Source organism: Mustela nigripes, chromosome 5, assembly GCF_022355385.1.
Source record: "Mustela nigripes isolate SB6536 chromosome 5, MUSNIG.SB6536, whole genome shotgun sequence".
NCBI classification, from domain to species: Eukaryota; Metazoa; Chordata; class Mammalia; order Carnivora; family Mustelidae; genus Mustela; species Mustela nigripes.
The window spans coordinates 104,900,369-104,914,665 of NC_081561.1; the positions used below are offsets into that span (position 1 = coordinate 104,900,369).

The following is a 14,297-nucleotide window of genomic DNA, read 5'->3' on the forward strand; positions in this document are numbered from 1 at the left end:
GTATTATGAAACACAAGCATGAAAACAACATCACTCTCATCATACTTCTCTATGAGAACTCTTGTATGATCAAGTGTATCATGGCCTATCTCAATTTTCAACATGCCTTCCTCACTAAGCTTCATCATTTCTAACTTCTGATTTAAACTGAGAGACATGTGACTCTTCCTTTTACTCAAACACTTAGAATCACTATTGGGTTCTTAACTGGCCTAATTTCAATATTGTTGTGTCTTGGGTAATAGGGAGGCCTGAGGAGAGGGAAAGAGATGGGGTAACAGCTGTTCAGTGGAGCAGGCAGAACACAACACTCAGAAGAATAACATCAGAAATCACTAACCACAGATCACTATAACAAATAATGAAAAAGTCTGAAAAATCCCAAGAGTTAACCAAAATATAACAAAGAGACATGCAGTGAGCAAATGCTGTTGGAAAAATGGCACACAGGCTGGCTTGATGCAGGGCTGCCACCAACTTTCAGTTTGTAAAAAACACAGTATCTGGAAAGCACAATAAAGCCATATGCAATAAAACAAGGTATGCCTATATTAAGGAGACCATCCTTTCTTCATTGTATATTCTTGGCCCCCTTGTTGAAGATCAGATGACCAACGGATGTGTATATTTATTTCTAGGCTCTCTATTCAATAGTCTCAATGGTTTCATATGTCTGTTTTTATGTCAATACCATACTGTTCTGAATACTACAACTTTGTAATATATTTTCAAATCAGGGAAGGTGATACCTCTAAGCATTGCTCTTTCTCATGCTTGCTTCGGCTATATGGAGTCTTTTGTGGTTCCCTATAAATTTTAAAATGGAATGCCACTAGGATTTTGATAGGGGTTGGGTTACCTTAGTAGACTTGTAGATCACTTTAGGTAATATGGACATTTTACCAGTATTAATTCTTCCAATTCACAAGCACAGGATATCTTTCCATTTATCTGTGTCTTCTTCATCATTGTTAGTAATTTCCACAGTAAACTCTTTCACTCCGTAAATTACACTTTCTACTGTCAATTAAGTCTTTTTTTTTTTTTGTTAGCTTTATTGAGGTATAATTGACAAATAAAATTTTAACATATTTAATGTGGACATGACAATTTATATATACACTGTGGATTCCTATAACTGAGTTAATTAATGCATGTATAACCTAACCTCACTTTCTTTTTCTGGAAACACTTAAGTTCTACTCTCTTTGCAAGTGTCAATTATATAATATTTACAACTGTACTCACCAGGTTATATAGATTCTCAGACTTTATCTTATAACTGAAAGTCTGGACTTATTAACCTCCCCGATTTTCCCCACCCCTCAGTCCTGACAACCATCATTCTACTGTTTCTGAGTTCAACTTTTGTTTTTAGATTCCACCTATTAAGTGATACCATGCAATATTCAGCTTTCTCTGTCTTGCTATTTCACTTAGCTGAATTCATGTATGTTGTTGCAAATAGCAAGATTTCCTTTAAGGCTGAATAATATTCCGTTAGTATATACATGTCATATTTCCATTCATCCACTGACAGACATTTAGGTTGTTTCCATATGTTAGCTATTACAAATAATGCTGTAATGGGAATAGAGACATCTCTCTGAAATAATGACTTCATTTTCCTTGGAGATATATATATATATATATATTCAGAAGTGGCACTGTTGGATTATGTAATAGTTCTACTCTCAATTTCTCAAGGAGTCTTCATACTGTTTCCCATTGTGGCTATACCAGTTTGTATTTTCACCAACAGCAAACAAGAGTTCCCTTTACTCCACATTCTCACCAGCATCTTATTTTGATAACAGCCATCTTGGCAGGTGTGAGGTGATATCTCACTGTGGTTTTTAATGGCATTTCCCTGATGATTACTGAAGTTAAGTGTTTTTATTATTTGCCTATTGGTCATTTTTGGCTATTAAGTTATATGAGTTCCTTGTATGTTTTGGATATCAATCCTGTATTGGGTATGTAGTTTACAAATATGTTCTCTCAGTCCCCAGAATGCTTTTCATTTTGCTCACAGTGTCCCATGCTGTGCAGAAGCTTTTTAGTTTGATACAATCCCACTTGTTTATTTTGGCTTTTGTTGTCTTTGCTTCTGATGTGAAATCTAAAAAACTGCCACCAAGACCAGTGTAAAAGAGCTAACTCCAGAGGTCTTCTTCTACGAGTTGTATGGTTTTAGGTCTTATGTACAAGTGTTTAATCCATTTTGCGTTCAATTTTGTGTGTGGGGTTTAGATAGGGGTCTAGTTCCATCTTTTGCATGTGGCTATCCAGTTTTCCAAACATGAGTTATTGAAGAAACTATTCCCTTCCTGTGTGTTCTCTGTGCCATTATCAATAACTAATTGGGCATATATGCATAGGTTTATTTCTGGACTCTCCACTGATCCATGAGTCTTTTTTAAAAGCCAATACCATGGTATTTTGATTATTGTAGCTTTGTAATACATTTGAAATCAGGAAGTGGGATGGCTCCAGCTTTGTTCTTTCTTTCCAAGATTGTTTTGGAAAAAAACCATCCTATTTAGGGTCTTTTGTGGTTCCCTGTGAACTTTAGGATTGTTTTCTCTACTTCTGTGAAAAATACCTTTTGAATCTGGTATGGATTGCAATAAATCTGTAGATCACTTTAGGTGGTACAGACATTTTAACATTAATTCTTCCAATCAATCAGCACAGACTATCTTCTCACTTATTTGTGTGTTCAATTTCTTTTATCAATGTTTCATAGTTTCAAGTGTATATCTCTTTTACTTCCTTAATCTATTCCTAAATAATTTTATTCTTCTTCATGTTATTATAAATGGGATCACTTGCTTTCTTGTGGTTTTCTTTTCTTGAGGTGTCTTTGTCCGGTTTTGGTATCAGGGTTAATGCTGGCCTCATAGAATGAGTTTGAAGAATTCCCTCTTCTGTTTTTTGGAAGATTTTAAGAAGGACTGGTATGAATTCATCTTTGAACGTTTGATAGAATTTACCATAATGTTATCTAATCCTAGTCTTTTAAAAAGCAAATATGCTTACATATCATAGGAACTAAGACAGGCATTAAGGTATACACTGCTGAGAAAAATTGGTGGATTTTAATTCATTAGAGATATTTAAAAACAAAGGAAGACAGTAACTTTTCCAGAATTATTTAGATATAACTTGGCCTTCTAATACTTACCATTAGCCAGCATGCCAGTTTTCTCTTCTTCCTAAATTAAAATAATAATACGATCTGAAACCAAAATTATGTAAAATGCCCACAACAAAAATAAAGTACAATCCAAAAACCAGTGTTTTACACCATTTTGAAAAAGTCAAGAAATGTGCTTTCTAGGTTTCTTTCATCATTTTCATTCACGAATAATTCTGTAAGACTGAGAACATAGAGAACTTCTAGAAGTTTCTTCAGAAATGTAGCAATTACCAATCCATTTAGGCCTTTAAAAACTTTCTTTAAAGTATCTAGATGCCATTTGCTCATCCACCTGGCTCAGAAATTCTATTTCTTCAACTCCAGAATAACATGGATACTTTACATAAGAGTCTTGCTATTGTAACATCAATCATTTTTCTTTTATTTTTCAAAATTAATGATCAAATAGAACTTGTACTCTGTTTCTCAGCCATTTTAAGAAATAAAATTTTCAAAGAGGCAGCCCACCAAACTGCAAGATAGTTGAAATGTGTCAAAATTAAAGTCCCTAAAAAAATTTGTAAGTTCCTTTAGAGTAAGTTTTACAATTAGTGTCACTAATATTCTTCACTTGGATAGGCGATGTGTACATTTATACTGACATATTTTTATGTAGGTTATATTTTCTTGATATATCAAACCACTGTGACCTATTTTTCATAAAACATTTAAACTGCCATATTCCAAGTATAGGTCCCATTAAGTTTCTAAGACTAACCAGCAGATCACATTAATCTTCATGTATTTCTAAAGGTTTTCTTATTTTCCCCTCCAAACTGAATGATGTAGAGACACCCAGTGACAAAACATCAGGTATATTTAAAAATAAGTATTTATTAATACCTGGGTAGTATTTCTTACTTCTATTTAGACACCTATGGTTTCATACATGTTTAAACATCTAGTCTTAATGTGCAGTTCCAAAAGAGACCTTACTTGTACAGATCAAGACCAATAGAGCAAACAGTAATTATCCTACTAGTTAGTTATTATTAGGTAGCTTCAAGGGTAAGTTCTCTATGGCAGGCAATATGTAGTAACATGCTTAGCCAGTCTTTGTAAGAACTAAGAAAAAAGAACTGGAGTACAGCAACTGAATATGAATGGAATAATTTAATTCATAATCTTAGTCACATAAGTTTCAGACAGTAATGTCACTGTTAGCATGTGAGGAGGGGTATTTATTGTACTTCACAAGAACAAGATCTACCAAGGAAAGTGTAGCTTAATATACCTGTTTAAAAATTAGATTTGAGATTTCAATTAAACTTTTAATTTGTAAAACTCAAAGAAGTTACCTGCCAAGAAAATCCTTTAGAAAATCAATTGCCACATTTCACTAAGATTTACATTAAATTGGCATCCTGAATTAAGAAAATGTTTGAGTGTTAAGAGACCTAAATCTTTACAACAATGAGCAAGACAATGATGAACTCCATATTTTGGGCTCTTCATATAGTACAGTCAGCTAAGGTGATGACAGAAGTTTCAAAATTGTCAAATATATAATTGACGTATACCTGTTTGGGTATATGTAGTTTTTCAGATTTGGGATTTTCCTTGGTATTAGTCTCTTCTTGAGTCGCCAAACGTGCATCAATATCCTCCTCACCTTCAAAATCATCACTGTAATTTTCTGAAGAAAATAATTTTTAAAAATACAAGGATCACACTATCAAAAACGTCATATTCCAGGAAAAGATTGTTGATTTCCAAAAGGAGTCTGTATAAGAATAATTTATTGAAATATTAACATAAAGCTAAATTTAGAGGACTTTTTTTTTTAAATTTTGTGAAGATTTTCTATTTTGTGTGAAGATTTAATGAGAATTCAATTCATAAGTCTTAGGTTTACTTCACTGTCTTATACTTTCAAATAGTTATAAGAGTTATAATTTTTAATCTTTTGTATCATTAACTAACTTAACATTTTTAGAGCTGTCCCCCAATTTTTTTTTAATCTTTAAAACAAAGCTGAATGCTTATTTTTGAAAGACAAAGTCTCAAATAACTTACTTATAAAAGGCAGTGCTTCTCTGAAATCTTGACATTCTTAAACAAAAGTTTGGATTTGCCTATTTTTTTAAAGTTGATTTTTTGGGTCTCTGTAGGTATCTCTAATGTAAGCCTGAAAGCTCTATCTCTAATCCTTCCCTCAGATAAATACTGGCTCTATATGATCTCTACTATTTTCCAATCCTGCTTACTTCTCAGATTAAATCCCAAATTATATCTCAATGACTTTACACCAGAAGGGAAAAGTGTATTCATGTTAACATGATGCCATAACACTATTTATAGGGAAGGTGGTGGAGGGGCCATCTGGCTAGGATCTCTAAGCCAATTTTTAACGTGTTGTTTATAGCCCTTAAATCAAAGGACTGATGGAGATCTGTGACCTTTTCAGAGTGGAAACCATCATTTCATAAATAAACATAATCTATATTGTATTTTAACAATTAGACAACTTTCATATCATATGATCTCTCTGATATGAGAAATATGAGAGGAAGGGCAGGGGATTTGGGGGTAAAGGAAGGAAAAAATGAAACAAGATGGGATCAGGAGGGAGACAGACTGTAAGAGACTCTTAATGTCAGAAAACAAACTGAGGGTTGCTGAGGGGCAGGAGGATAGGGAGAGGGTGGTTGGGTTATGGACATTGGGGAGGGTATATGCTACAGTGAGTGCTGTGAAATGTGTAAGCCTGATGATTCACAGACCTGTACACCTGGGACAAATAATACACAATATGTTAATAAAAATAATTAAATAATAATAATTTAAAAATTAGACCATATTCAGAAACAGGATGGCCTGATAAAACAAAGACTGTACAAGGTCCTACGGAGTCTGCCCTGGAATGGCTGTCTTTTCTTAGAATGGAGGAGATTACCTGAGTGCAATTAATAATAAAAAGTCTAGGAATGAATTTGAGAGGGCTTAGAAGTTAAACAGATATTCCTAGTGACATCTACCTACAGAAACATCTCCATTTGAGTTCATGAGAAAGACAAGGTGGGCATTGTACCTTAGGTAAATAAAATCTTGGTTGGTTAACTACATCAATATCTATATTTTGAGGTTGAGAAGCTCACCTTTGTTTCTCTTCCATATGAGAAAGAACAGTTTGGGATTTTCTAAGTATTAGCAGATATAATTAGGTTCACAAAACAGTTGTCAAGAAATTATGTTGTATTAGACATACTTCTAGGTGCTAGAATCAGGGTTGCCTGAGTAATAGGGTAGCAGGCCCCTCCCCCAGAAGACAGGCTGGAAGACCAAGAGGCTGACAACCCAGAGGTCCCATAAAACAGATGCATCTTGCTTGGGTTGTGGTCAATAATTTGGACTCTGTACATTCCCTCAGCCACCCTCAACAGAATGACTAAGAGGAGGAACCCCCAACAAAGGAAGGAAAGAATCAGAGACTGTGGCCTCTGTGACAGAACTAATGGATATGAATATAACCAAGATGTCAGAAATAGACTTCAGAGTATCAACTATGAAGGAGATATGTAGGCTTGAGAAAAATATTAATGACAATACAGAATCTCTAAGGGCAAAAATGAGATCTAATTGGGCTGTACTTAAAAATGCTATGAATGAAATACAGTCTAGACTGGATACTCTTGACTGCCAGGGTAAATGAGGCAGAAGAACAAATTAGTGAGCCAGAGGATAAGATGACAGAAAAGAAGGAAACTAAGGCAGCATGGGAAAAACAAATTAAAACCCAAGGGATCAAACTGAGAAAGATTAGTGACTCAATGAAATGTTCCAATATCAGAATTATTGGGATCCCTGAGGATAGAGAGAAAGAGGTCTAGAAGATATATTTGAGCACACTGTAGCTGAGAACTTCCCTAATCTAGGGAAGGAAATAAGAATTTGTGTCCAAGAGGCAAAGAGGACCCCTCCCAAAATCAGACTGGAGAACACACTGATGCCATGAGATATAATAGTACAATTTGCAAATCTTAGATCCAAGGAAACAATCTGGAAAGCACAGCGAGGAGCAAGAGACTTCTTACATACAGAGGGAGGAATATCAGAATAACATCAGACCTGTCTACAGAGACCTGGCAAGCCAGAAGGGGCTGCCAAGACATATTCAGGGTACTAAATGAGAATAACATGCAGCCAAAGATACTTCATCCAGCAAAGCTGTCATTCAGAATGGATGGAGAGACAAGCTGCTGCCAAGACTGGCAGAAACTGAAAGAATATGTGACCATCAAGCTGGCCCTGAAAGAAATATTAAGGGGGGGGTTCTATAAAAGGAGAAAGACCCCAAGAGTGATATAGAACAGAAATGTACAGAGATGATCTATAGAAACAAAGACTTTACAGGCACCATGATGAAAATAAAATCTATCTTTTAATAATCACTCTCAATGTGAATGGCTTAAACACTCCCATGAAACAGCATAGGGTTGCAGACTGGATAAAAAAGACAGGACCCATCCATATGTTATCTACAAGAGACTCCTTTGGAACCTAAAGATACATCCAGATTGAAAGTGAAGGGATGCAGAACCATTTTTCATGCCAACGGACCTTAAAAGAAGTTGGGTTAGCAATTTTCATATCAGACAAATTAGATTTTAAGCTAAAGACCATACTTAGAGAAACAGAAGGACACTTTATCATTCTTAAAGAGTCTAACAATTGTAAATATCTATGCCCCCAACATGGGAGCAGCCAACTACATAAGCCAACTCTTAACCAAAACAGAGACAAATTGATAATAATACATTAATAGTAGGAGACACCAACACTCCACTCTCAGCAACAGACAGGTCATCTAAGCAGAAAATCAACAAAGAAACAAGAGCTCTGAATAACAGACTGGACCAGATAGACCTCATAGATATACACAGAACATAACAACCTAAAACAAGAGAATACTCATACTTCTCATAGAACTTTCTCCAGAACAGATGACATAATGGGTTACAAATTCAGGTTGAGATTATTCCCCGCCTATTGTCAGACCACAATGCTTTGAAACTGGAACTCAATCGCAAGAAAAAATTTGGAAGAAATTCAAACACTTGGAAACTAAAAGCCATCCTGCTTAAGAATGTTTGGGTCAACCAGGAAATCAAAGAGCTTAAACAATTCATGGAAACCAATTAGAACAAAAACACATCGGTCCAAAACCTATAGGATACTGCAAAGGTGGTCCTATGGGGGAAAGAAATAGCCATCGATGCCTCACTCAAAGAAAAACCCAGAAAAATCCTGAATACACAAACTATCTTTATACCTTAAAGAATGGGAGAAAGAACAACATAAAAGCCTAAGCCAGGCAAGAGAAGAGAAATAATTAAGATTAGAGCAGAGATCAATGAATTAGAAACCAGAAATACAGTAGAGAAAATCAATGGAACTATAAGATTGATGAACCACTGGCCAGACTTACCCAAAAGAAAAGAGAAAGCACCTAAATTAATTAATAAAATTATGAATGAGAGGGGAGGGATCTATTTCTAACACCAAGGAAATAGAAACAATTACTAGAAATTATTATCAACAACTAAATGCCAATAAATTAAGCAACCTGGAAGAAATGGATGCCTTCCTGGAAACCTATAAAACACCAAGACTGAAAAAGGAAGAAACTGACCTGAACAGACCAATAACCAGTAAGGAAATTGAAGCAGTGATCAAAAACCTCCCCAAAAAACAAGAGTCCAGGACTTGATGGATTCCCTGGGGAATTCTACCAACCACTCAAAGAAGATTTAATACCCATTTTCCTAAAGCTGTTTCATAAAATAGAAACGGAAGAAAAATTTCCAAACTCATTCTAGGAGGCCAGCATTACCTTGATTCCCCAAACCAGGCAAAGACTCCATCAAAAAGGAGAATTATAGACCTGTAATATGTAATTATAAACCTGTAGTATGTAATATTAGAGACCTGGTGAATATGAATGCCAAAATTCTCAACAAGATCCTAGCTATTGGATCCAATAGTATATTAAAGGGATTATCCATCATGACTAGGTAGGATTTATCCCTGAGATGCAAAGGTGGTTCAACATTCGCAAATGTGCTAGAACACATTAATAAGAGAAGAGACAAGAACCATATGGTCCTTTCGATTGATGCAGAAAAAGCGTTTGACAAAATACAGCATCCTTTTGGATTAAAACTCTTCAGAGTATAGGGATAGAGGGAATGTTCCTCAATTTCATAAAAACCATCTATGAAAAGCCCATAGCAAATATTCTCAATGGGGAAAAGCTGAGAGTCTTTCCTTCAAGATCAGGAATATGACAAGCATGCCCACTCTCAGCCCTGTTGTTCAACATAGTACTAGAAGTCCTAGCAAAAGCAATCAGACAACAAAGAGAAATAAAAGGTATTCAAATACGCAAAGAAGTAGTTAAACTCTCTCTTTTCACAGATGACACCCCCCCATTACTAGAACTCATACAGCCATTCAGTAATGTGGCAGGATACAAAATCAATGTACAGAAATCAGTTGCTTTCCTATATATTAACAATGTAACTGTAGAAAGATAAATTAGGGAATAAATTCCATTTATAATAGCACCAAAAACCATAAGATACCCTGGAATAAACCAAACCAAAGAAGTAAAGGATCTATAGTCTAGAAACTACAGAACACTTATGAAAGAAATTGAAGAAGGCACAAAAAGATTGAAAAATATTCCATGCTCATGGACTGGAATAAATTTTGTTAAAATGTCTATGCTGTCCAGAGCAATCTATACTTTCAACACCATCTTGATCAAAATACTAATGGCATTTTTCAAAGTGCTGGAACAAACAATCCTGAAATTTGTATGGGACCAGAAAAGACCCCGAATTGCCAAGGAAATGCTGAAAGAGAAAAACAAAGCTGGAGGCATCATGTTGCCTGATTTCCAACTATATTACAAAGCTGTGATCACCAAGACAGCACGGTATGGCACAAAAACAAACACAAAGACCAGTGGAACAGAGTAGAAAGTTCCCCGCAACTCTATGGTCAAATAATCTTCAACAAAGCAGGAAAAAATATCCAATGGAAAAAGGTCTCTTCATCAAATGGTGCTGGGAAAATTGGACAGCTATATACAGAGGAATGAAACTCAACCATTCTTTTACACCATACACAAAGATAAAACTCTAAATGGATGAAAGACCTCAAGGTGAGACAGGAATCCATCAAAATCCTAGAGGAGAACATAGGCAATAACCTCTCTGACATCGGCCACAGCAACTTCTTCCAAAACACGTCCCCAAAGGCAAGGGAAACAAAAGGGAAAATGAACTTTTGGGATTTCATCAAGATAAAAGCTTCTGCACAGCAAAGGAAACAGTCAACAAAACAAAGAGGCAACCCATGAAATGGGAGAAGATATTTGCAAATGACATTACAGTTAAAGGGCTGATATCCAAGATCTATAAAGAATTTCTCAAACTCAACAGCCAAAGAACAGATAATCAAGTAAAAAAAAAAAAAAAAAAATGGGCAGAAAACATGAACAGACACTTCTCCAAAGAAGACATATGAAAGGCTAACAGAAACATGAAAAAATGCTCAACATCATTAGCCATCAGGGAAATTCAAATCAAAACCACACTGAGATACCACCTTATACCACGTAGAAACTGCCAAGGCAAGAAACAACAAATGTTGGAGAGGTTGTGGAGAAAGGGGAACCCTCTAATACTGTTGGTGGGAATGCAAATTGGTACAGCCACTTTGGAAAAGTGTGGAGGTTCCTCAGAAAGTTAAAAATAGAGCTACCCTAGGGATGCCTGGGTGGCTCAGTTGGTTAAGTGGCTGCCTTCAGCTCAGGTCATGATCCCAGGGTCCTGGGATCAAGTCCCCCATCGGGCTCCTTGCTCAGCAGGGAGCCTGCTTCTCCCTCTGCTTCTGCCTGCCTCTCTGTCTGCCTGTGCTCTCTTGTGCTCTCTCCGTCTCTGGCAATAAATAAATAAAATCTCAAAAAAAAAAAATAGAGCTACCCTATGACCCAGCAATTGCACTACTGGGTATTTACCCCAAAGATACAGGTGTAGTGAAAAGAAGGGCCATCTGTACCCCAATGTTCACAGCAGCAATGCCCATAATAGCCAAACTGTGGAAGGAGCTGAGATACCCTTCAACAGATGAATAGATAAAGACAATGTGGCACATATATTCCATGGACTATTACTCAGCCATCAGAAAGGATGAATACCCAACATTTGCATCAACATGGATAGAACTAAAGGAGATTATGCTAAATGAAATAAGTCAAGCAGAGAAAGCCAATTATCATATGGTATCACTTATATATGGAACATAAGGAATGTCACGGAGAACATTAGGAAAAGGAAAAGGAAGGGGGAAATGAAGGGGGGGAATCAGAAAGGGAGATTAACCATGAGGGATTGTGGACTCTGGGAAACAAACGGAGGGTTTTAGAGGGGAGGGGAGTGGGGGGGATGGGTTAGTCCTATAATGTGTATTAAGGAGGGCACATATTGCATGGAGCACTGGGTGTTATATGACAAAAATGAATCATGGAACTACATCAAAAACTAATGATGTACTATATGGTGACTAACATAACATAATAAAAAAAAAGTTTAGAACAGGGACTTGTATATAATGTGTCCTATTTACAAGTGTTAGCAATTACATTTAGTAGTAATAATTGCTTTGGTTAGTATTATTAGTATTCACTTAGTATTACTGTAACTATAAGTTATAATGAGTTAAAAGTCCTAAATTAGTAAGGCAAAATATTATTTCTGAATGGGAAAATCCTAATGTGCATTTTTCAATATTACATTTTGTTAACTGCATTTTGTGACTGAATAGTCAAGAGGCAAAAACTGTAACATACAAATGACCAATCCCTTCTCCAGGAATTTATAATAAATAAACAGGATTTGAAGTAATTAGGAAAAGTCATTGGTAGATACAAACAGAAAGAACACAGATGACAAATGAATGGAAATAAAATAGCATATCAGAGATTTCAGAAACATCAAGGCCAATTAAGTTTATATAAAAATCAAAGAATAAAACCACATTGAGAAGGAGGTTCTCATGTAACAAATCTCAGAGGTAATAATATGCAGGCTCTTCCACATTGTTTTGGAAGACAATGAGAGTATTAATTTGTAGTGTTCCAACCATTTTGGGAGGAAGATGTTATTCATTCAAGGTACTATTTCTATTATTATATTCCCTAACTTCATAACTTGAAAATGTTATTTGCATAAATAGAAGTTTTAAAAATTCAGGTAAAGTAAATAAAGGCAATATAAAAGATCTGAATGATAGATTTTGGAGATAGTTTTCATTCTTTGTTGGAAAATTTAGCTGCAATTTTAATTTAAGTATGATGCAACCTATAGGACTTTATCCTCTACGATGCTGGGTTTCAAGAACTTTGTAAATAATGAATAAACTGGACAAAATTTATGAAACAACCATTTACAGACATTGGACAACTGGCTGCACAAAACAGTGATTCCTAAGAAAAGATAAACAAGCGGTGGGTGAATTACCGAAAGGTATACAAATCCAGGAATGTTAAGCAGGGAAGGGGAGATCAGGATAGTCTCACCACGTTAAGGTGATAGAGATAAGAGAGTTCAGAAACGCTGAGGCAATTAGAAGGTACAGGTCAGTAACAGAGGAAACACTTATGTAGATACAGAATTCTAAAGATCTGCACAGGGTCTCCCTGAGTCTTTGCTGAATACTAAGCCATATTTGTATAGTATGAGCAAATGGAAAGCTACAGGCTAGAAAATTCACAGGCTTCACACAAGGAAGTGAGACTCTGAAGTTCTAACCAGTTTGAGTGGAAAAAATCTTCATTGTTTTGTAGGCTCATTCAGTAGAAACCTCAGAAAGGCTATGCCTTAGTACTAGTGTCAAAACTGAAATTAATTTAAAAAATGAAAGGGTACTGAGACTTCCCCTAACAAAGCATAAGGAAAGTCTTGGAAGATCAAGCTAGCAAGGGCAATTATCGTCCAGAATAATGCTTAACACTCTTTATAAGAAAAAAATAAAATCTAGACACTCAACAATACAAAAATCTACAATATCCAACACCCAATAAAAAATCATTAGACTTACAAGAGAAGCAGCATTCCACAAAAGGAGACCCACCCAGAAATGCACAAACATTGGGATCAGCAGAATAAACTAATTTTAAGAACTCTAGGGGACAGGGCGCCTGGATGGCTCAGTGGGTTAAGCCTCTGCCTTCAGCTCAGGTCATGATCCTAGGATCCTGGGATCGAGCCCCACATCGGGCTCTCTGCAAAGGGGGGAGCCTGCTTCTTCCTGTCTCTCTGCCTGTCTCTCTGCCTACTTGTGATCTCTCTCTCTCTCTGTGTTAAATGAATAAATAAAATCTTAAAAAAAAAAAAAAGAACTCTGGGGGACAAAAAAGAACATGAGAAAATATATCAAAGAAATTAAAAAAAAGAAAGAAAGAAAAGGAACTTCTAGATTGAAAGAAAAAAAAAAGACTCAATGAGTTAACAGAAGATCAATGGAAAGAAGAAGAAGATAAGTAAACTTAAGACAGCAGTAAAAACTGAAGTGCACAGAGAAGAAAAAAGCTTTAAAAAAATCAGAGTCTTAGAAATCTACAAGACAAAAAGCCATCTAACACAATTGTAATTAGGGTCAGAGGGAAAGGGATGACAGAAATAATACTTGAAGAATTAGTGGGCAAACATTTTTCTCAATTTGATGGAAAGTATATCCACAGATCAATGATGCTGAACCACCTCCAACTAGGATAAATACAAGAAAAGACACATCAAGATGCACCATCATCAAAATGCCACAAAACCAGGCTAAAAAACCATAGACACTGATTTCTGTGTAAGGGGTCAGCATCCCTAACTCCCATGTCATGCAAGGGTCAACTATTTGGAAAGCTGCTAAGACAGTAGATCTTAAAAGTTTTTATCTCAAGGAAAAAATGGTGGTTTTTTTTGCACTGGTGATAGATGTTAACTAGACTTGTTGTGGTGATTTCACATGTATCAAAGCACTATGTTGTACACCTGAAAATAATACAGTGTTATATATCATCTATACTTCAATTTAA

At 35.7% G+C, this 14,297-nt stretch overlaps 1 protein-coding gene across 1 annotated transcript in view; it reads right to left on the reverse strand.

The window, feature by feature from the left end:
• Window positions 1–14,297, reverse strand: part of CEP162 (centrosomal protein 162) — a 100,704-nt gene that overhangs the window by 66,119 nt on the left and 20,288 nt on the right. Inside the window, exons 7-8 of the mRNA XM_059401012.1 lie at window positions 4,723–4,838; window positions 3,188–3,218 (exon numbers count right to left, since the gene is read on the reverse strand). Of these exons, the coding sequence (XP_059256995.1) occupies window positions 3,188–3,218; window positions 4,723–4,838 (147 nt within the window). The remainder of the gene's footprint in view (window positions 1–3,187; window positions 3,219–4,722; window positions 4,839–14,297) is intronic.